Below are 21587 nucleotides of genomic sequence, written 5' to 3'. Positions count from 1 at the left end.
TGGGTGTCCCTGTTCATTGCAGAACCAGATGGCCTTAAGCAGTCCTTTCCAACTCAAATCATTCTGTGATTCTGTGTACTATTAGGTCTCTAACCTGGCAGCTCAGGCCCCTCATAGTCACTGGGGACAAAAAGAAGCATTTGGGCATTTGTCCCATCCGTCTCTGGGGGGAGACTCCCTGGGTGTCTTTTTTTCCTTGGGGAGAGCTTCAGATGGATCCTGCGTGTCCTTTGTGCTCATGAGAAACAGGAACCTGAAGCGATGTGTAAGAGCACTCTCGGATAGCTCTGATACAGTAAAGATGCCCTCAGAGAAGAAGACATCAAAGATGATGCTTTGTGGGATTGCTTTTTTGGTGTAGGTTATTGCTAAATAGCAGGAATAGGCTGAGAAATGGGATATGAAAAAGTGCTTTGATAATGTCCTGGGGTGGGGCTGAAGGACAAACCTCCTTCTCTTGAGCAAATGAGCTGCTCGCACCCACAACAAAAACGGTACAGAAGTATCAGTGACAAATCAGATGGAGATTAAACAGGGCCACAGGGAAGTGTCCTGCTGGCCATCGTGTCCCCAAGGACATCCAGGAGGAGAGAGACGTGCTGAAGGTTCGCCAAGTCATCGGCACTGGGGAGTGGGATGGTGACAGTGGGGATTCCCTCACCAGTGGGCTCAGCGTGGCCAGGAGGAAAGTGGGGAGAGCTGGGTGTGTGCCCCCCGAGCATCCCCGCTGCCAGAGCGGTGCTCTCCTCCCCGAAAATGGGATCAGCCTTCAGAAGTTCCCTCACCATTGTTCGCTGTGGAATAAGCTGCTCCAGACCTTGTTAGTCCCTGGCTTTCACAAGCACAAAACCACGGAGGCTTTGATTTCTCCTACCTTTGTGCTGGCAGCCCGGGCTGTGGGTGTTCTCTCTTTCATTAAAGACACCGAGCCTCCCCCTTGCTTTGATTCTGGCTGTATTTTACGGCCACAATCCTTTGCAGCAGGCAGTTCTGCAGATTAATTAAGGCTTGGGTTACTGATGTATTTTATTTTCGAGCAGTGCAAATAGTTGTCTGTTGCCTGAGATTTGCATGATGTGAAAGGGGAAGCGAAAGCCCTGGTCAGTCTCCTTTGTGCCACGCAGCCCTTTGTCCCCCTCCCATCTCTACCATCTGAAGAGCACTCCTAATCTCTGCAGACTTTTTTTCTCTGGAAACCCTCTGCTCATTTTTGTCACCCCTCACCGGACCTGGTTGTTATGCAGCTCAACGCTCCATCAGGAGAGTGTCGGCGGCTTTCCTGACGTTCAGATTTCATTTCTCTGTTTATCAGCCTTAAAAATGCTTCTGATAGTTCTGAGAGTAGAAAGATCCCGAAGCCCTGAAAGCTGTCAGGCCGTTTTCCAAGGAGAACAAAAATCTTCCAGCGCCTAATGCAGAATCCCCACACCTAACGATGCGTGACCACAGCATGGCCAAGCATTGCATCAGCTAGGAAACAGCAAGGGTTGGAACTAGTGCTCCTCCAGCCAGCTCTGCACAGTGTGACTGTCCTCCCCATGAGCAACCTTGAGATCAGTACAATTCAGCATCACAGAATCACAGTGATTCATTAAGGCTGGGAAAGACCTCCAAGATCCCCAACCCCAACCCATCCCAAGCACAGATACAGGTTGGGCGGAGAATGGCTTGAGAGCAGCCCTGAGGAGAAGGGTTTGGGGGTGTCAGTGGATGAAAGACTGGCCAGGCTGGATGGGGCTGTGAGCAACCTGGTCTGGAGGGAGGTGTCCCTACCTACAGCAGGGGGTTGGAACTGGATGATCTTCAAGGTCTCTTCCAACCCAAACCGTTCTATCATTCTTTGATTCTGTCCCACCATGCCCACTGACCATGTCACTTCAGTGCCACGTGTCCACAGTTCTGGAACCCTTCCAGGGGAGGTGGCCCCACTACCTCCCTGGGCAGCCCATTCCCCATTGAAAGTTTGTCCCACAGGGGTGACAGATGCTGTCTTGGACTCCGCTGCACATGGATCAGCATCATGGGGCGAGGGTTGCTCTGAGCATGAGTGCCTCTTCCAACCCCACAGACGAAGACCATATCTCCCAACCGTGTCTCTTGAGGCACAGAGAAGGCTGCAATCCTGGTTTGGAACTTTCTGGAGTGTAGAAGCCTGAAAATGTCACGTGGACAACTTTGGGAAGCAGGCACAGGCTCAGCACCTTCCAGTATCAATCCCTGGATCATTTGTGGTTGGAAAAAAGACTTAAAGTAGAAAATCAAGAACGTTTCAGAGACGACTGATGCTAAATCAGCTCTAAAAAATGTTCCATCAGTGCATACATTGTGGAGTGGGCAGTGTTCTCAGCTGTGTTCAATGGAACGGAGTTCAGGCGATGCCGCGGTGCAGTGGCTGACTTAAAACCAGTCACCTGCATCAGTACAAAGAGCATTTCCTCAAATTGAATCAGCTGCTGTCATCCAGGAGGCTGGAAATAGCCTAGACACAGAAATGAACGTGCTGTCAGGGTTCATGCCATCCTCCCGACACGCTTGGGGTCAGAGGGGATCAGCTTTCTTTTTAACATCTGCGATTCTGAAAGCATCCAAGTCGTTTGCAATGAATTTTCAAGCAATTTGGGACGCCGAGCCTTCAGTAGCTGCTCTGCAGAGATGCTCCCAGCAGAACTGCCGCTCCTCAGTGCATCCCCTCTGCCAGCAAGGTGCTTCCATTCAGACCTGGGTGGCAGCTGTACCCATCACAGACCCAAGTTTAATCTGCTTGGATATCTGATATGTTTTCTGTAGGTTAACCATGGAAATGTGCCCCTTGACGCTGTTTGGAGGAGAGATTTCAAGGGGTGGGAGAGCATCCTCTGCTTGTGGCTTCTGAATTTGCAGGCTTATTGCTGGAAGAGCATCAGTCGTGAAGAAAACTGCTCCGTGCAAGCTCAGCAATCCTCTTCTGGTCCTTCTAGAGATGTCCCTGGCATGAGCTTTCTCTCGATAGGTGGCCCAAACCTTACGGGTTTTATTTGGCTTCCATGTGAAGTCATAGGCCCAGTGCCACAGGAAAGTGGGGAGTGCTCCTGCCCGCGGTGTGGCTCACCCCGAATGAAGCTCATTTGGTGCTGGTAATTTTCAAAGGGCTCTTTTCAAATGCTCCTTAAGCGCCGTCTGCATTAGCCATCGATCTCCCCCAAGTACCTGTGTGTTGGTCCCTGACACCAAGCTGGACGCCGGCGCTGCTCGGTCCCTATTGTTGACCTCATGGTTCCCGTGAAAGCCATGTTGAGATGCTGGGATCCACATGGAAAATTGGAGGGTTTAGCAATCTAGACTTCCGAGTGCTGCATGTGGAGACCTGGAGAGGACTTTGGGAAGGGCTGGAGTCCCACTGCACCAGCAGAGACAGGAGAGGAGACGGGAACCAGTCTTGGTTGCTCAAGGACCACTTCCTCTGAGCTCAAGATGAGTACATCTGTAAGAGGTTGACATCAGGCAAAGGCTGCATGGATGAGCAAGGAGCTCATGGGAAAATTTGAAAGGAAGAAGAAAGCCTATGGAATGTGAAGAAAGGATCTGGCCACTTGGGATGAGTATAGGAATGTTGTCAGGGCCTGCAGGGATGCTGCAAGGAGGGCTGGAGCCCACCTGGGATTAAATCTGGCAAAGGAGGTCAAGGACAACTGACTACAGCAGCTGATTGGCTGAGCTCAGAGGGTCGTGATCAGCAGTGCCGGGTCTGGCTGGAGGCTGCACCTAGCAGTGATCCCCAGGGGTCAGTGCTGGGTCTGGTCTTGTTCAACATCTCCATCAGTGACCTGGATGAAGGGATGGAGTCCCCCCTCAGCCAGTTTGCTGATGGAACAAAGCTCGGAGCAGTGGCTGACAGCCCAGAAGGCCATGCTGCCATCCAGTGAGAGCTGGGCAGGCTGAGAGTTGGACAGGGAGGAACCTGATGGGGTTCAAGGACAAGTGTAGGGTCCTGCACCTAGCGGGGAACATCCACAGCATCAGTACAGGTTGGGGCTGAGCTGATGGAGAGGAGCTGTGCAGAAAAGGACCTGGGGATCCTGGTGGCCAACAGGTTGGCCATGACCATGTGGTCAAGAAGGCCAGTGGTGTCCTGCAGTGCATTAAGAAGAAGCATGGCCAGCAGGGCAGGAGAGGTTCTCCCCTCTGCTGTGCCCAGTGCTGGGCTCCCCAGTTCCAGGCAGACAGGGAACTGCTGGAGAGAACCCAGCAGAGAGATGTGGAGATGATGGGGGCCTGGAGCACCTCCGGATGGGGAGAGATGGAGAAGACTGAGGCGACCTTTCCTGTGCGACCTGCTGTAGGGAACCTGCATTAGGAGTGAGGTTGGACTGGGTGATCTCCAGAGGTCCCTTCCAAACCCCTCCAGTTTTGTCATTCTCTAATAGCCTGGCTATTTAAGACAATAATACCCCAAAAAAGATTCCTTTCAAGCATGTCGAACTGAGCTCCTAAAACCACTGTGTGCTGTGGAGATGCGAGGCATGCCAGTTTTAAAGAAAAGCCAACAGTGTGCGTCTCCGTGGGGCTGGTTCCCTCCCAGGCAGTCTGCCTTCCCGACTTGCTCGCCTTGTTTCAGCTCTCTTCACCAGCGCCCGCTTTTCATTTTGCTGAAAGTAGGGCACGCACTTTTCGCTTTCGCTGTGCCCATTAATAATGCAGAGGAGAATAATGCTCCGTGTCCCTTGCTGCGGTGCCTGCGCTGAGCAGAACGGACGTTTCCAGCAGCAGCTGAGGAAGTGGGGGCTCGGTGGGGTTGTGCTGTGGCATAGGATGGGGTCTGTGAGCCCTCCGTGCTCCTGCATCCTCCCTGCAGGAAGCATTGCTCTGCAACGCGTAGGCAAGTAGATACCCTGCATGCACTGCATCATCTGTTCGGTCCTTTCCCTGCGATTCTGTATACTGTTAGCACATCTGGTTTGTATTTTTCTCTTTAAAATATGCCCCGAACACCCCCGTGTTGGCCGGAGGCCCTTGCAGGGATGTGGGCCAGCCCCAGCCCTGCACAGACCCACACCACTCAGGGTGCGTGCCCAGTTCTCATCGCTGATTTACCTGGGATCCAACAGATAATGATCAAAAGCTCTTTGTTTTTCAATGAAGAGCATTGGCGAGAGTCTAAAACAAATCCAGAAGATGCTGGGAGGAGATAGACCTGCAGAGATGCGCATCAATGACTATCCCATGGATGGATTGAAACCTCCATGGATGATAGCTCATGCACAGGAGATATTACTGTTCCTGGATGCGTCCCCCATTCACCTTTTGTGCAGTTTTAAGTGATGAATTCTCCATGGAGTGGTGATTCGTTGTGAAGGACATCAAGCTGCAAGCTCCTGGCCAGCTCAGCCCCAGATTGCCCTGATTGTTTGGTGGATCCAACAAGGAGAGAGGAAACTGAGGAGCAGGGGTTCTAAATAAACGGTCTCCTCAGTCTTGGATGTGCAGTCCGGTGGTGCAAGTGAATCCGATTTTGAATGTTAAGAACTGTGGGGCGTAGAATCATTGAGGTTGGACGAAACCACTGAGGTCACTGAGTCCAACCATGGAGCCATCACACCGTGCCCACGTCAGTCCATAAGACCAAGCAGGATCATTCCCTTGGGCTTCATCCCCTCTGCTGTGTGTGCACACAGCGGGGCGTAGTGCTGCTGCTCTGGAGGCCTGAGTAATTTGGTGCAGAGAGCCTGGCTGCTGAGCTCACAAAAAAATACCCCTGGAGCAGGCATAGATCAGAGATTTTCTTTGATTCCAGCGCTTGCGTCATTTTACCTTCTATATCCTCATCAGCTCCCCAGCGCGGCCTAACGACTGAGGATCAATCAGCCCTCACATGGTTTGCTTCCCTTAGTAGCTGGGTGTGCTAAACACATGCTGCGGGACGTAGGGAACCTACAGCTTCTTACTGTTGTAAGGGCAGCTCCATTGGCTTGTCACATGGGTGAGCAGTGAGCTGTAAGACCTGGGCAAGCCCGACGCCCCAAGAAAAGCTGAGTCTCCCCAAGGGTGCTGAGAAGGAGTGGGAACTCAACACCTCGCACCCCGCAAGGAGAGCTGGTGCTGTAATCTGGAACAGAAAATTAGGATGGCTGTATGGTTTCGGAAGAAAAATGGATGGGAAAATACCCATTAAGCCTTTCCCAGAGGCAGCGGCTCTGTTAGGGCTCTCCTTTCTCCATAGATGTGCTCCAGAAAGCTTTAAGTGTTATGGCAGCCCTTACATCATAGAGTGGTGGAATATCCCAAGAATGAAGAGCAAATTACCCCAAACCATGCTTCTACCAGCTCTCCTTCCGGAGTTACCAAAGACCCCATTGATGGGATGGCATGCTCATAGTGACAGTACCCACCACATGGGGCTAAAAGCAAATAAAATGCCTTGTACCCCTCTCACTGGGTTTTCCAGCTGGGAAACACAAGGGACAGCTGTTCCTTGTCCCCGTGCACAGGGACCCATCCATCCCTGCCTTGTGTTGCAGCTTGTGTTGCCTTGTGTCAATGCTTCTCGTGCACATCGGCTGCAAATCTAAGACAGACCTGTTGGCTGGAAGTCATGATTCAGTATGTGTTTATTGCATCCAAGCACTAAGCTGCTGCTCTGAAAAGCCCCCAAATCCCCAGGGATGTCCCCAGGGATGTCCTCAAAGCCACCCATGCTGGCTGTGTCCCCTGCATAGGTCTTTGTGCAGGTCTCTTGGCTCAGGAGAGCAGTCACTTCTATGGGCTTTAGGGGGAAGATGATGGGTTTTATGGGGAAGGTGATAGGTTTTATGGGGGAGGTGATGGGTTTTATTGGGGAGGTGATGGGTTTTAAGGAGCGGGTGATGGGTTTTAAGGAGGAGGTGATGGGTTTTATTGGGGAGGTGATGGGTTTTTTTGGGGAGGTGATGGGTTTTATGGAGGAGGTGATGGGTTCGCTACAACGTGCTGCACAAACCATCCCACCATGGGACACCCCAGTATGAAATTCCTACGTGTACTTGCCCTTAAAGGAGGGAAAAAATAGGAGGAGGGCAGCAAAGTGGATCCAGTGGGCCATGAATGGGGGGTGGCTGTGTCATCCTTGCTCTAACGTTTCTCTTCTTTCTCACTCAAGCTACACTTCTGATGAAGCAAGCCTGGCCTCAGACCTCCTCCTCCTGTGCCACAGAGGGCACCTTCCACCTCCCGGTGGACACTGGGACCGAGAACAGAACCTACCAGGCTTCTTCTGCAGCATTCAGTAAATAAACCTTTAATTCTGGGTTTTTTTCTCGGTTGTTTTGTGCTGGAGGGGTTAGTCCTGATGTTAAGTGACCCTCTGCAAGGCTGCAAAGCGTCCACTCTCATACCAAGAGTAGGTTTGGGGGAAGAACAGCTTTGGCTGTTGGGAAGACTTCCTTCTGGAAAAGGAGTGTATTCTGTGCAGCAGGGGCTGTAACCCCCACGTGGGATGTGGGCTGTGTCCTAATTTCAGTGGCCCAAACGGTGAGTTTTTGGGAAATCTCAGCGTGTAACTGGTAGAAACTGAGGTATTGCTCAGCAGCACTCCCCTGCAGTTCAGCTCATGCCTGGATGTGATTTTTCTCCCTGCTGTGCCACCACCTTCCCCTCTGGATGGTGTTTTTGTGTGCCACCCCATGCTCCTGCATAAACCCCGGAAGGGTTTTAGGTCCATTTTGATGCGGGTGACATGCTCTCCATGCAGAAACAAGAGAAACCGGCGGCACAGAACTCAGCACAGAGCTTTCATCCTCACCTCCCCCTGCTCCCCATCACCCTGAGGATAAAAATCTGTGCAGTTCAGTGCGATTCTGCGCTGTGGGATCCGTGGGGTTGAGATTTCTGGGGTGGCATGAGGGATTTAATCAGCAATTTTAATAGAAGCTGGAGCTCCTACACTCTCTATTGCTTTTTATTAAAATTCCAGCCTGCTGCAGAACCATGGCACGGGCCGGGTGAACTCCTAATCCTTCTAAGACGTTATATTGTCATAATTAGGCTTTAAAATTAGCTGTCAGACATGCATGCATTTCTGAGGAGCACAAATCATCATGTGACATTGAAACTTGGCTACAAGCCGCTTTTACCTGCAAACCAGTGCAAATTGCTCTTCCTCCCCCCCTCCCCAGTTTATAAGCATGGAAGGTTGCATCTGCCTGGGCTGTTGTGTTTAACACCTTTTTAAATATAGTAATTAAACTGTCAGTGATTCAGCAGTGGGGAAGCTGCAGCAAGGTCCAGTGTCTGCATTCGGAGTGGGCTGAGGGGTGGCCTCATGGCCCTACAGCTCCTCGTGGCCCTACAGCTCCTCGTGGCCCTACAGCTCCTCGTGGCCCTACAACTCCTCATGATGGCCCTGCAGCTCCTCATGGCACTACAGCTCCTCATGGCCCTATGCTCCTCATGGCATACAGCCCCTCATGGCCCTACAGCTCCATGTGGTGGCCCTACAGCTCCTTGTTGCCCTGCAGCTCCTCATGGCAGCCCTACAGCAGGATGGAGCTCTCCTCACGGACCCTCCAGCACACAGAGCATCCAGCACACGGTTCCCTCTCTCTATTCCATCTCCATTCTGCACTCTGCCATTTGGCCCAGGAAGGGTATTAGACCCTTTCTGTTTAATTAACACATTTTTTTCCAATCTGCAGCAATCAGAAAGCAGCAAGATGCTGTTTGCAGTCCCCGGAAAGCTCCTTGCTATCTTCACGCTGTATATTAGCAAACTTGAAATCTTGTCCTTCATTAATTGCTGCCCTGAGTGCTGGTGGAGTAAATGGGTTCGTTATGTCTGAGTGTTGGGATGTGTTACCACTGTGCTGAGCCTTGAATTTCTCCTCTCCATCCTATGCAGCGTTCGGGGCCCCTGAGCCCCATCTGCCCTCAGAGAAGACTTATAGCACAACTTTAAGGATTCTTGAGGATTTCCCCCCAGTTTAGCACTGAGGAATCATAGAATCGTAGAATCACCAAGGTTGGAAAAGACCTCCAGGGTCATCCAGTCCAACCATCTACCTACCACCAGTATTTCCCACTAAACCATGTTATTCAATGTTTTACCACCAGTGGGACCTGTTCCCTATAAGGCACAGACAGAGTGAGTTCCTTCTTGTCCTTCGCTGCAAGAGTGACCTCAAATACACTGAGGCTTTAGAAGTAGAGTCATAGAATCGTAGCGTCACTGAGGTTGGAAAACACCTCCAAGAGCCCCAGGTCCAACCCCAACCCATCCCCATTGACCATGCCCCCACGTGCCACATCTGCCCTTTTCTTTAGCGGCCCAGATGTGCACATAGGAATTGCAGGATCTTCCTCAAAATTAACCATCGAGGCACTGGAGCCTTGGAGGGAGCTCTCACTTGGAATGGAAGCATAGAAAACAGAGAACCCTCCAACATCTCTTTGCTCCACCCATGGTCAGCAGGAGGCAGCTCAGCTGATGCGATCGCGGTGTCCTTTGGGATGGATTTCCCCATTTTGGAATGGATCCTTCGCTTTAGTTCGTCAGCTCAGCATCCATCAAATGCTTTCCTTAGAGCTCAGCTGCCTGCAGGCGCGCTCACCACACGGGGCTAATGGATTTTCCTAACAGCCGTGGAGCCTGCAGATACAAAGGTGCTGGAGGAGCGGTGCACGAGGGGACCTAAGTAGGCACAGGGACTCTTTTGGTGGTGATAAACAAGCCTCAGATCCCCAGTGGGTTCTTAGGGACATGGAGCGAGCAGCACGTTGGGTTTGTGGGCTTGGGCATTTGCTTTTTGGTTGCTCGAACATTGACGATGCCATCACGGTACCATGCAGCTACAGACTTTGCTGTATGCTAACATACCTGGAGAGAAGCTGGGTGGCACGGCCCCACAGCTGAAGGGAAGGAGAGCCCTTCCCCTCCTCTTGCTGCTTTTTGGGGGACGTGACAGCAGCGCTGCCCTGTGAAGCAAGATCCCACAGCAGTGAAGTTTTTACCCACCGCAACCCTAGCAGGACAGGTGAGAGGACAAAAATTTGGGGAGGAGAGAGGGGAAGAAACAATTCCAGGAACTAGAGCTATAGAGACACGCAAGTGGGTCTGATCCTGCAGCCTCAGGAGTCCCGTGGGGCCATGCCTCGCTTTTTTCATGCTGAGACATTGGGTGCTCATTGCCCTCGTATAGGCAGCAATCTTTGGGATGGATTGCAGCCCCTTCTGGGCAGGGACAGCTGTATCCAGCCCTCAGAATGCTGCAGGCACCTGAACACCTCCAGGCAGCAGATTTGGGGCTGGATGCCCTATTTTACAGAGGGAAGAGCTGTGGCTGAGCCAGAGGAAGGGTCCTGCACTGGTTGGCAGCAGTTGCAGTGGTTTGTGAGCATGGGGATGAGATGCTGGTGATGCCGGTGCTGCTCTTGGCAGCTTCTCCCAGCTGCAAAGCTGTGTTTCCCCCCCAGTAATGCTCCCTGCTGCCCCACACTCCATCCCCTTCTCTCCAAGCGATGCTGTGGCTGCATCCCTCCAACCAACAGCATCTCTCCCAGCTGAGCCCCGAGGGCCAGAGCTGTCAGCCCTGTGGCTGTCTCACCAGCTGCAAGCCTCCCCCTCACCCCATCTGCTTTTGTCTTTCTTCACCAGGGTACACTGCGGGGACTCCCTACAAGGTCCCACCGACCCAGAGCAACAGCGCGCCTCCTCCCTACTCTCCGTCTCCGAATCCGTACCAAACCGCTATGTACCCCATCAGAAGTGCCTACCCACAGCAGAACCTGTACACCCAGGTACGTGCCCCACTCCACATCTTCCACCACCACCTGACATCTCCTTTTGGGTCTGTTCCTCCCAAAATCCCACACCTGGACGCTGGGGCTCAGGCGTCAATGCCATACATGAGCCCGGGGTCCCCATCCCAGTGGCATCTCTGTGCCTTGCCCTCCTGCTTCCCATGGCACAGCCCCCTGTGTCACCTTCACCAGCATGGCCCAGATTCGTGTCCCTGAGCACCTGGCTGTGCTCCCAGTGCCATCTTCCCTGCTCCAACATCACCACTGCCTCCAGCCATGCACCAGAGCCAAGACCCCACGTCGGACAGGTGTCCTCTGAAAATCTCCTTGCTGCCCCTTCCTGGGGGAGATCACGAGCTCCGTGCGTCAGTCTGGTCCTGCAGCTTTCCTGGCTTTTTTCCTTCCATTTTAATGGCAAATAGGACTTCTCCTCCTGCAGCCATGACCTGGTTTCTCCATGCTGAGCTGTGTGCGCAGCATCTCTTCTTCCCCATTTTGTCCACTTTCCTTCCACTAGCTGAGCACAGGGGAAGCTGTCGGAGTCAGACGTGTGCTTGGGTGCTCTCTGCTGGTTCCTGACATGCTCCCCATCACCTGGCACAAAAGCTGGCAGCTCTTTGCCACTGCAGGGACTTAACCCAGCAGGATGACCCCAGCCGTGCTGGAACAAATGGAGCCTGGTGTTGAGTTCGGGCGCTTTGCAAGGAAGGTGCTGGCTGCTGAGATGAGCACAGGCAGGGGAAGGCTGAATCATAGAATCATAGATCACCAAGGTTGGAAAAGACCTCCAAGATAATCCAGCCCAACCATCCACCCACCACCAGTATTGGCCCACGGAGAGTTGTGTCCTGTCCTGCCCCTGAGCCGGGCGTGCAGCTGCATCCCAGGAAGAGCATCAGCTGCTCTGTGCTCTGCTCTACCAGAAGGGTTTCAAGCTGATTTCTGTTCCCTCATTTCTTTCAGCAAGTTCTTCCCTTCCCCAAGGAAGTGCCCTCCTGTGTCTACAATCTGCCCTATCAGCCTGAAAGGAAGAAGTAATCTGATAGTTCACCCATTTCTCCTTCCCCCCCCTTCATCCCTACCTGTAGGGCTTCTCCCACGCCTGTCCCGAACTGCAATAAGATCTCCCCTCATTGTTCTCAGCCCTCTGATCCTTCCGACCTTCCCTGTTCTCGCAGCACCACACTGCTCACATTTCGGGATCACCATTACCTGGGACGTGGGGCTTTCTTTGTTGGCCCCTTTCTTTTCTTTCCATCCATTTTTTCCCCCTTGTTTCCAAATCCCCCGGGTCTTGGCAGCCCGGATTTCAGAGCCCCTCTGTCTCCCTTTGGAAACCCGAGGAGACGGTGCTCCCTTTTGTCTGTCCCCTTCCCACACCGAGGCAGGCCCTTTGGGACGAGACAGGGCCACAGTTCCTCCTTTTCTTCCATCTCTTGCTCATTTTGCACGCCAGCAGCCAACCTATTTTGGACCCAGCCCCGTTTCATCCCAGCAAGCCATGCAGAGTGCTTCATGGAACCATGGGAGTGTTAAGGTTGGGAAGGACCGCTAAGTCCATCGAGTCCAACCGCTGACCCATCGCCGCCATGCCCCTTACCCATGACGCCAACCCCATTCCCACTGCAGGAAAAAATAAATCCTGCTGGTTGAAATCATCCGGGGGGGAGCTCGGAAAGGGATGGAGGCTGGAAGAACTTGAAGAGAGTGGGAAAAATGGGTTGGGGTTGCGGGTTTCTTCCATGTCCCCTGTGGTGCTCGAGTTGTGGGTGCCCCATCCATTGGGACCAACCCTGAGCGTGTCCCTGCCCCCCAGCCGTGCCAGTACATGCACGGGACGTGGGCTTTCTGTGGGCTGACAAAGCCGGTGGTGTTTTCCCTTTCTCTGAACAGGGAGCTTATTATACCCAGCCAGTGTACGCGGCACAGCCTCACGTTATCCATCACACCACCGTGGTTCAGCCCAACAGCATCCCGTCGGCCATCTACCCGGCCCCTGTCGCTGCGCCCCGGACCAACGGCGTGGCCATGGGGATGGTCGCTGGCACCACCATGGCCATGTCAGCAGGTAAGAGGCTCCTCTGCAGCCCCACAGATCCTGAGCTGTGGGTTCGTCACTTGGAGGGGGCCAACCCAAGCAACCCAAGCAGGCAGAAATTGATTAATTAGCACCTGATGCTGATATCACTCATGGCTGTAGGGTCACGGAGGAGCTCTTCCATTTGTTGCGCCCTAGAGGGACACACTTTTGCACTCTGTTCCACAAATAAAGGAGCAACCAAGCTTGCCCTTCTCCAAACGCAGTTGCATTTCTACCCTCGAGCTCTTTGTTAAGATACTTACGGTCTGGCTGCACACACTTAATGAAACGAGCATTGACCTTGGTTTACGCATCATCTCAAATCCTGTGTGTTGTGTGCGTGGGGTTATTGCAGTCCTGGTAAAACGTGATTAACTGATGACACATGAAGCAAGGATACAGGCACCAAGCAAGGCTATGGGCTGTTTTATTTTTTTCCAAAGCTCGTATTTCTCTCCTCGGCGGTTCTTCACAAAACAATTCATAGCATTGTGTACTGAATTATGCAAAGAAAGGCATCGTTCACCCATTTGCATCTGCATTAGCTGAGCAATAGGGCTCTGTTGACTCTCTGCTACATGGAGTGATTGCAGCCCATGCCTCGCAAGAACCACTCTGAGATATTTACTGTTGCTTGCACTGAGAAGTGGGCGGACATCATTAATGCATGTAGGATGCCCTAAAGTTCCGAGCACCCCATTACTCTTAGAGCAGAGACACTTGGGGCTGTATTCTTCCTTTTTGTGTCTGCTGAAGGCACCGTGCACGTTCTCACCCAGAACCCCCAACATGTCATGGCTCAGAGGGGAGGGGACGCTCCTGGTGTGTTCCTGGGCTCTTTGGGGTCTGCTCCTTGGGGCTCTCCAAAGCCTCTTGGATGTGGTGCTGGGTTAGCAATCCCTTTCCACCTCCCCCATGCTGTGATACCTTTACACCAAGCATTTCTCCTCCCTGTTGCTGCAGGAACCTTGTTGACCACCCCACAACACACCGCCATCGGAGCACATCCAGTTTCTGTGCCAACGTACCGGGCTCAAGGAACCCCCACCTACAGCTACGTACCGCCGCACTGGTAAAACCCACTGGCCAAGTCATGTAAGTGCTGCAGGAGAACTCCCCTGCTTCTCCCTCTGGGACAAGGGGACAATGCCGTGAGCTGCAGCTGTACCAGTCCTTCCTGCAGGCTGCTTTCCAAGGGATGCTCTGAGCGGATATTAGGATGGATATTGGGAAGAACTGGGATACTGGGAAGAATTTCTTTTCCAAAGGGCAGTCGGGCACCAGCGCAGGCTGCCTATGGAATGGTGGGGTCCGCATCCCAAGAACCATGGGGACGTGGCACTTGGGGGCACGTCATTAACACACAGGGGGGGTGGGCTGGGGTTGGGCTTGGTGGTCTTAGAAGTCTTGCTGCCCACTGCCAGGCTCTACCCATGAGCAAGTGTTACATTTCGTGTGCGCTGAGTGCACGAGACGATGAGGAGAACATTCCTAACCCGTCTGCAACGTGTCTGCTCTCTTCCAGATCCGAAGTCAAACATTGTATGCAACTACACAAGTCTTACATCGGGGCTGCGGCCACTGGACTGCAGCACCTCGTCTGTTTGCAAGAACAAAAGAAAAAAGTGCAAGGGTCACTTTATGCATTCTTTAGTGGTTTTTGTAAAAGCTGCTTTTTCTAATCTTCTGCCTCTTTATTTTCCCTCTCTCCTCCCTCTCCCCGACCCACATCAATCGTGTAACACATACTGACACTGAGCAATAGTAAAGTTCTCTCTTCAGTCCTATCATTTTACAGCTCAGAATATTCACTTTTCAGCATTGCCCAGTCGAGTGGTGCAAAGATCCCCACTTCTTGTTCATTTGGGTTCTTCTCATCCTTTTTTTTTTTATTTTTGTTGTTGTTGTTGTTGACAAGAGCCTAGGTTTTCTTTGACTAGTAAGAGTGGTTGATGTTCAGGGTACTATGTGAAAAGCACAGCGCTGGTAGGCAGGCTTATTCCAATTTGGTTTGGGTATTTTTAGTTGGATAATGTAAATTATTTAATCTTCCGTAACATATTACAGGAAAATTGGTGTCTTCCAGATAGCTGTCGTGACAGATTATAATGCATTATCTGCGGTGAAATGCTGAACTCATCCCTTCTTTTGTAGGAGTAAGAGAATATAATTAGCGATGTAACACGCTTGTTTTAGGAAGTAGGAGGACTGTTTGCCATCGGGTCCGCTTTTCAAAACTGGGCAGAGGCATTTGGGGCAAGGGGAGGAGAACAGCAGCGATGCCTTTGGGAAGGCAAGATGCTCTGTGCCAGCTGCAACCCAGTATGGGCAGCTGTTTCCTGGCCACTGCTTGTGGGCAGAGGTGTGTAGGGATGCTGCGGGTGGGAGGAGAGAGATTTCCAGGCTGGAGAGGCTCTACGGAGCCTGGGGATTTGGAGAAGGAGGCTGGATGGGAAGGAGCCTTCGTGGAGGTCGAGGTGCTCCCATTCTTTGGGTTCTTTGGATTGGGGTCAACAAACGTCGAGCTGAGCCCAAATCCTGGCACTGTGGAGACAGCTGCTTGGGCTGGGAGATGTAGGGGTAAGGAGCAGCAATAGCAATAAAGTCATCTTCTGCACCTGGAGGCAACATGAGGCTGTTCCTGGATCCTCAGGGGTGTCCCCGTTGAACAGACAGCACTTGCAGGCAGCTGGAGCTATTTTTCAATTCTTACCTCTAAACCCAGCATAGAAACAAAAGTTTTTCTTTCTTTTTTTTTTTCTAAGAGAAAAAAATAATCATCATCATTTTGCTTCTTGATGGTTTTCCCTCCACCTGCCAAAGTAGCTCCATGCATCCATCCACCCATCCACCCATCCATCCATCCATCCATCCATCCATCCATCCATCCATCCATCCATCCATCCATCCATCCATCCATCCATCCTTGTGTCTCCGTGTTGGTCCCAAGGAGCCATCCAGAGCCTTGCAAGGAATTAGATCCTTCTTAATGGGAAACGGTCCATAGGGGGAGAAACTTTTGTAGGGACCCCAAAGGACTGGGGGCCGCTGGTTGTCAGGTCAGTGGGGGCCATTTGGTTGCTTCTCCTGCTCTTAATGGAAACCCAGGCAAGCTCCAATTGCCCTCGGTCAGAGGACAGAGGGGACACAAAGTGGTGAAGCCTGAACGCCAGCGCTGTGGGTGGAGGAGGTCATGAGGGTTTCCACCACGTAGTACGTCGTGTTGCACTTTCATTTTGTATAAAACAGAGAAAAAAGAAAAAAAAAAAGTTAAAAAAAAGAAGTGATTAATCACAGTGTTGCCCCCGTTTAGCTTTGGCAAAGCCTCCCCGCCTGTAGGGTCAGCACTTAAAGGGAAGGGGAACGTTTAGAAGTAGGGAAACCACATTGTCCTGTGTAACACACCGCAATTAAACTTGGGTAAGAAAAACCCCCACCATTATAATAAATCACAGGAATCGAAGAGCTCTCAAATACCTTTTTTTTTTTTTTGGCTCTCACAATATCGTTGACTTGGTGTTGGAATGCCTATGTATCAGGAGCTATCTGTCAGTGCTGGAATGCATTGTTGTGATGGAAGAAAGTCGTTAGGGAATTAATGGCACCACAATGAGTCCCAACACTGCCCTGGGGTTGCTCGCCCATCACCACGCTGGGTGGAGCTGCCTGAATTCTCAGCTGTGGCCAGGAAGATGTGGGGTGTACTGCTGAAAGGAGAGAAAATGCTAAATTTGGGGGGTGAAATGCCATTCATGGCACAGAGGAGCCCCCAGATGGAGACAGTCTCCTCCTCGCTGTGCTTTTATAAAGGCATTTTCAAGTTTCCCCAAAATCAAAGCTCTGAGTTTCAGGCTTGGTCTAAAAATGACCAATTTTTCATCAAAACAGGCTGAGGCTATAAAGGGAAAAGGGAAAACACCTCCATCTGTTACCACTAACAAGACCTGGTGAGGGTCAGCTGGCTTTCTTTTAATTCCTCCACTTGGATCAATGGCAGATGTCATGCATCTCCCTCATTGTGCTTGGGTAGAAATACCCAGTGGTGCCACTGCAACGTGAGGAGGTGAACCTTGCTGTGGTGAGCCCTTCCTAGGAGCTTAGGCAGCACTGTGTGGGCTTGGGAAGCCACCTGGGGAGACGCTCGGGTGTCTTTCGGGGTGGTATCCCCAAAGGAATTTGTTTGGGAAGAAGCAGGTTGGGAAGTCAACCCATGATGGGGTAAAGCGTGGTGCGAGTGTAGGACCAAGGGGTGAGTAGGAAATGGTTGTGCCGTGAGCAGCTCCATCCACTTCCCATCATGGGATAGAGTTCTCCAGCCCCAGCTGATCTCGTTTCGTGATAGCAAGGTGTAGCATGGGATTTCCAGCAGAGGTATTGAAGGATTTCCATTGCTAACCTTGACCTCTGGCACCTTTAGGGCAATCAGGGAGGGATGGAGCTGTGGGATTGTAGGGAGGGTTGAAGCCTGGATCAATCCTTTGGATAAGGATTGCTCCTGAAGGTGCTGCCTCTTTCTCTGTTGACGTTCCCCACGGTGAGATAAAGGCACACAGCAGGACGCTGTCACTCTGCTGTCCCCACCGCTGGGGTGACAGAGCTCCCTGGGGTTGACACCACTGGGGACACCCAAGCATCACACGCCAGCAGTGCTGTGCTGCTGTTGGGTTGATATGGTGGCAGGTTGGTAAGCAGGAAGAAAAGGGATTTTCCTCACTGGGGGTGCGGGGGATGAGGCTTTGCTCTGTGCCAGGGCAAGAGGGGGTTAGGATGTCCTTGGAAGTGATGGAGGCAAAGCAAAACTCCAGGAAAAGGGGAAAAAGTGTTAAGAAAATCATTATTAAACCGCAGCTGTGGCCATTACCCAATCCTACCTGTGACTTTTGCATTACAACGCACTGCAATGCAGGACTCAAAGCCTGTGCTGCCCCAGCCCCATGCAAAGCCCAGAGCCCCCAGCTCTGATGCGCAGCAACCACCCCGTAAAGCTTCTCTGCAGCTCGGATATGTAATTTAAGCTCTTTTTACCTTCCTATTTAAGGTTTTTTTTTCTTGGTTTGGTGTCGGATGTTTGCTATTCTTGAGGAGCATGGTGGGCAAAGGGTGGTCCTCAATGGGGCCGGGGAGTGAGGTCATACCAAGAGAAAGAAACTCCTCCCATTTGGGGTTTGCATTCAGTGCTCAAATCCAACCAGCCGAAGACAGCAATAAGAGCCATTGGGTCATTGTAAGTCCACTTTTTAATTTTATTTGGTCACACCATCAATATTTTCAGTCCTGGTGAGGTCTGCTGTTCCTTCCACCTCTATCACCCTAACGTCCTCCCCATGGCTTTAATCCATGGCAATTCGCTTTCCACCTCTTTCCTTTCCCTCTTGCCCTTCACTTTTGGCTCCCCATGGCCCGAACGTGCTGTCTCTCTGCCATAGGGAAATATAGGGCAAAAAACCTGGAAAGGAGGGAGGAAGGAGAGCTGTGTCAAGGTGTCACACCGTTTGGCACTTACGGAGTCACCAGCAATCGGGTGATAATGGATTTATGGGAGTGTCTGGAAAACGGGAATAGCAAAAGATGTGGTCTGACGGCAGCTTTCCCCAACTGGACGGCCTCAGTTTGTAGGAAAATGCCCAACGCAACGCGTCTGCCTTCAGCATCGCGTCCTTGGGATGGAGCTGCAGGGCTGCAGCCACAGGGAGATGTAGTGAGGAAGGGGAAAGGGGGCAATGGAGGGCACCTCATGCCCCAGAACCGCCCCCCAAAACCACAGAGCCTCCTTGTGCCCTAGCACCAAGCAGAGCAAACCCAGCCCGCGCGCCCCGTCCGTCTTTCTGTCTCATTTCTTGATCCGTTTTGACCAACGGGACAGCTCGGATCAGCTCGTTTTTAAATAGTATTGGAACTCTTAAGCAAAAATATATATATATATTAAAAAAATACATAAATACAAAAAAAAAAAAAAAAAGAGTTAAACATGTCTTCCAAGTCTCCACGGTGTGTAGGGAACATGGCCTCGAACTGACGCGTTGGGAAGCCCCGCGGCTGCGGCTTGTGACTATGAAGTGTAAATCTGGGTTTTCTCATTTGTTTTCCGTTCCGTTTTCGTTCTGAAGATCAGTTCGTGATCTCCCTGACAGATTTCAGCCAAGAGTTTGTAACTGTACGATATTTACTGTAAGATGTAGAACATTCGATAACTATTAAAATGTTTCCAAAAAAAAAGAAGAGGTTGGGTGGTTTGTTTGTTTTTCTTTTTTTTTGGAGTCGTGAAGTCATGGGGTCCTACCTCCAAATCTGCTCCCAGGTGGTTGGTGGGGCTGGAAGGACCCCAGTCCATGGGTTGTCCTTTATCCCAACTTGGCCACCTGCCACCAGATGATTGGTGGGTCTTGAGGGACCCCAATGCATGGGTTGTCCCATGTCCCAACAGGGCCAACTGCCTCCCAGAAGACTGGAGGGTATTGAGGGATCTCAATCCATAAGTTGTTCTATGTCCCAACATGACCACCTGCACTGAGATGATTGGTGGGTCTTGAGGGACCCCAGTGCATGGGTTGTCCCTTGCCACAACGTGGCTGTCTACCCCCAGGCAGTTAGTGGATCTTGAGGGACTGCAACCCATGGGTTGTCCCAAGTCCTAAGATGGCCAACCGCCCCTTGGTGGTTGGTGAGTCTTGGAGAGACCCCAACCCATGGATTGTCCCATGTCCCAACATGGCCAACTGCCCCCAGATTATTGGTGGGGCCTGCGGTACCCTAATGCATGGGTTGTTCCATGTGCAATATGGCCAACTGCCCCTAGGTGGTTGGTGGGTTTTGAGGGACCCCAATCCATGAGTTGACTCACGTCCCAATATGTCCAGCATGGTCCTGTAGCCTTGATAGAGGGTTAGGAAGAATCGTGGGGGAAGCTCCCTGGTGACGTTCCCCAAGCATTTCATCTCCATCCCTGCAGCCCAGCAGATGAAGAAGGTGTTCACCAAACACTGTCTTTGTCCCCAGTCTCAGCACCATGAGGCACAGAGCTGAGTGCTGCTCTTTGTGGGGTGCTGAGGATGGATTGTGGCCTATGGACCATGGGGACACTTGAGGTGGCAGTGTCACTCCCCAAGCCATTCGTGGTGGCTGTCACCATGCTATGGAGGAGGACATCCCATGTAACCCATGCAGCAGCTGCTCTAGACACCTCATAATGATGCTGAGACCCTTTCTGGGGGATCAGGGTGTCCCCAAATGGGCACAGTCCCCCCTCCCATGTCCAGGTGTCCCTACTAGGGCTTTATTAAACACATAGGGTAGAAGAGGAAAGAGGAGAGAGAAGAAAAGCACCGAACCCCACCTTCTTGCTCCAAAATAGAGCTCGTTTATTAACGACATCCTCTCCAGCAACAGAGCCAGGAGGCTTGAAATAAAATAAAAAAATAATTAAGAAAACACAACAGAAAGGTCTCAAAGGGCTGGGAAAGCCCCGGAGAGGTAATAAATAGGGGGAAGGGGCAACAGGGTGCTGGGGGGTGAGGGAGCTGGTGCCAAGCTGGTGCCAGCAGTGATGGTAGGGACAGGGAGGGGTCACCACCCCCAAAGTCCCATGTGTTAGTGACTTCATTTCCACAAATTAACCCAAAATGTTTTAAAACAGAAAAAACATTAAGAATCCATCACCTGACAGTCATAAAGGGCCCCATGGGCTGAGCCCTGGTCATCCTGGTGCCACCGCACTGGGTACATCCACCAAGGGACATCTATCTGGGGGCAGCCCTTCCTCATCCCAGGGATGTTTTGGCTGCCATCGCCCCACGTGGTGCCTGGGTGTTGCATCATGCAGTGTCTGAGCCCCTCACCCTGCATCAGGGCTGGCCCCAAGGGGGACCTGGGGGTGTCACATGGCGAGGGTGCTGTCCCCAAACCGAGCTGCGTAGGGGCTACCCTGAGAGAAAAGGGGAACGTGGTCATCAGGATGAGGCATCCAACTCCCTGTGCTCAGCTCCCATTGCCTCTCCCATCCCATAAATACCCCATTTGGCCATTCACATCCCACGAGGTCTCAATTTTTTCCAATAAATGTTGAAGTTCTCACTGTGCTGGAGAGCCCCAGAGCAGCTGGAAGAGGCCTGGGGACAAAGGGCTGTCCCCATACACCCGGTTGTGGAGCATTCACCATCGGTGCCCTCATTAGGCTTCAGAGTTAACGCCTCCCAATCCCAGCACAGCACTGCACTGATTTCCCCAGGAAAGACCCCAAAAGGTGACCACCCATTGCCCCCCCTGACCCCTATGCCCCCAACACCAGAGTTGTCCCCATCCCACATCCTGCCCCCTATCCCTCACCTCGGGGCGGCTGTCAGTGCTTTTCAGCCATGACGGCCTCGTGCTGGTGGGGAGAGGATCACCTCCAACGCCAGGCTTCTGCTCGGGGATCCGGGACACCCGAAATCTACAAGGGAACACTCCATGAGCCCACCCCACCTTGGGATGAGTGTGGGGGGGGACAAATGGGACCCCCCAGCTCCATGCGCTCACCTTCCAATGGAGAGGATGGTGATCTCACCGGTGGGTCTGGTGGCTTTGGTGGCTGTGGATGGCAGCACCTGGGGCCACTTCCTTTGGCTGCAGCGGGTGCAGGGGGGGTCCGAAGGGGGAGCTGGGCCGTGCACTGTGTGCAGGTGCTGCTGGTGGCAGCAGGAGGGGGGAAACTGAGGCAGGAGGTGCAGCCTGTGGGGGACAGAGTGTGACATGAGCCGTATGGGGGCTCAGTGGGGCTGGGGGG

The 21587-nt window shown here is 52.2% G+C and overlaps 2 protein-coding genes across 9 annotated transcripts in view; one reads left to right on the top strand and one right to left on the bottom strand.

Annotated features, from left to right (window-relative positions):
- FAM168A (family with sequence similarity 168 member A) overlaps window positions 1–18785 on the top strand; it is a 147138-nt gene extending 128353 nt beyond the window's left edge. For 5 of the 8 annotated variants that reach the window (XM_021384123.1, XM_021384122.1, XM_021384121.1 and 2 more), the window contains 6 exons: window positions 6495–6576; window positions 7112–7237; window positions 10601–10743; window positions 12640–12814; window positions 13790–13921; window positions 14352–18785. In XM_021384123.1, the coding sequence (XP_021239798.1) occupies window positions 6495–6576; window positions 7112–7237; window positions 10601–10743; window positions 12640–12814; window positions 13790–13921; window positions 14352–14508 (815 nt within the window). In that variant the 3' untranslated portion in view covers window positions 14509–18785. The remainder of the gene's footprint in view (window positions 1–6494; window positions 6577–7111; window positions 7238–10600; window positions 10744–12639; window positions 12815–13789; window positions 13922–14351) is intronic. The other 3 variants (XM_021384118.1, XM_021384117.1, XM_021384124.1) reach the window with 2 other exon arrangements.
- Window positions 19644–21587, bottom strand: part of RELT (RELT, TNF receptor) — a 9597-nt gene continuing 7653 nt past the window's right edge. The window contains exons 10-12 of the mRNA XM_021384115.1: window positions 21341–21532; window positions 21149–21254; window positions 19644–20747 (exon numbers count right to left, since the gene is read on the bottom strand). Coding sequence (XP_021239790.1) covers window positions 20700–20747; window positions 21149–21254; window positions 21341–21532 — 346 coding nt within the window. The 3' untranslated portion in view covers window positions 19644–20699. The remainder of the gene's footprint in view (window positions 20748–21148; window positions 21255–21340; window positions 21533–21587) is intronic.

Source organism: Numida meleagris, chromosome 1 (genome assembly GCF_002078875.1).
Source record: "Numida meleagris isolate 19003 breed g44 Domestic line chromosome 1, NumMel1.0, whole genome shotgun sequence".
Classification (NCBI taxonomy): domain Eukaryota; kingdom Metazoa; phylum Chordata; class Aves; order Galliformes; family Numididae; genus Numida; species Numida meleagris.
The sequence above is the reverse complement of the archived record's forward strand: the minus strand, read 5'-3'. Positions and strand labels throughout refer to the sequence as shown.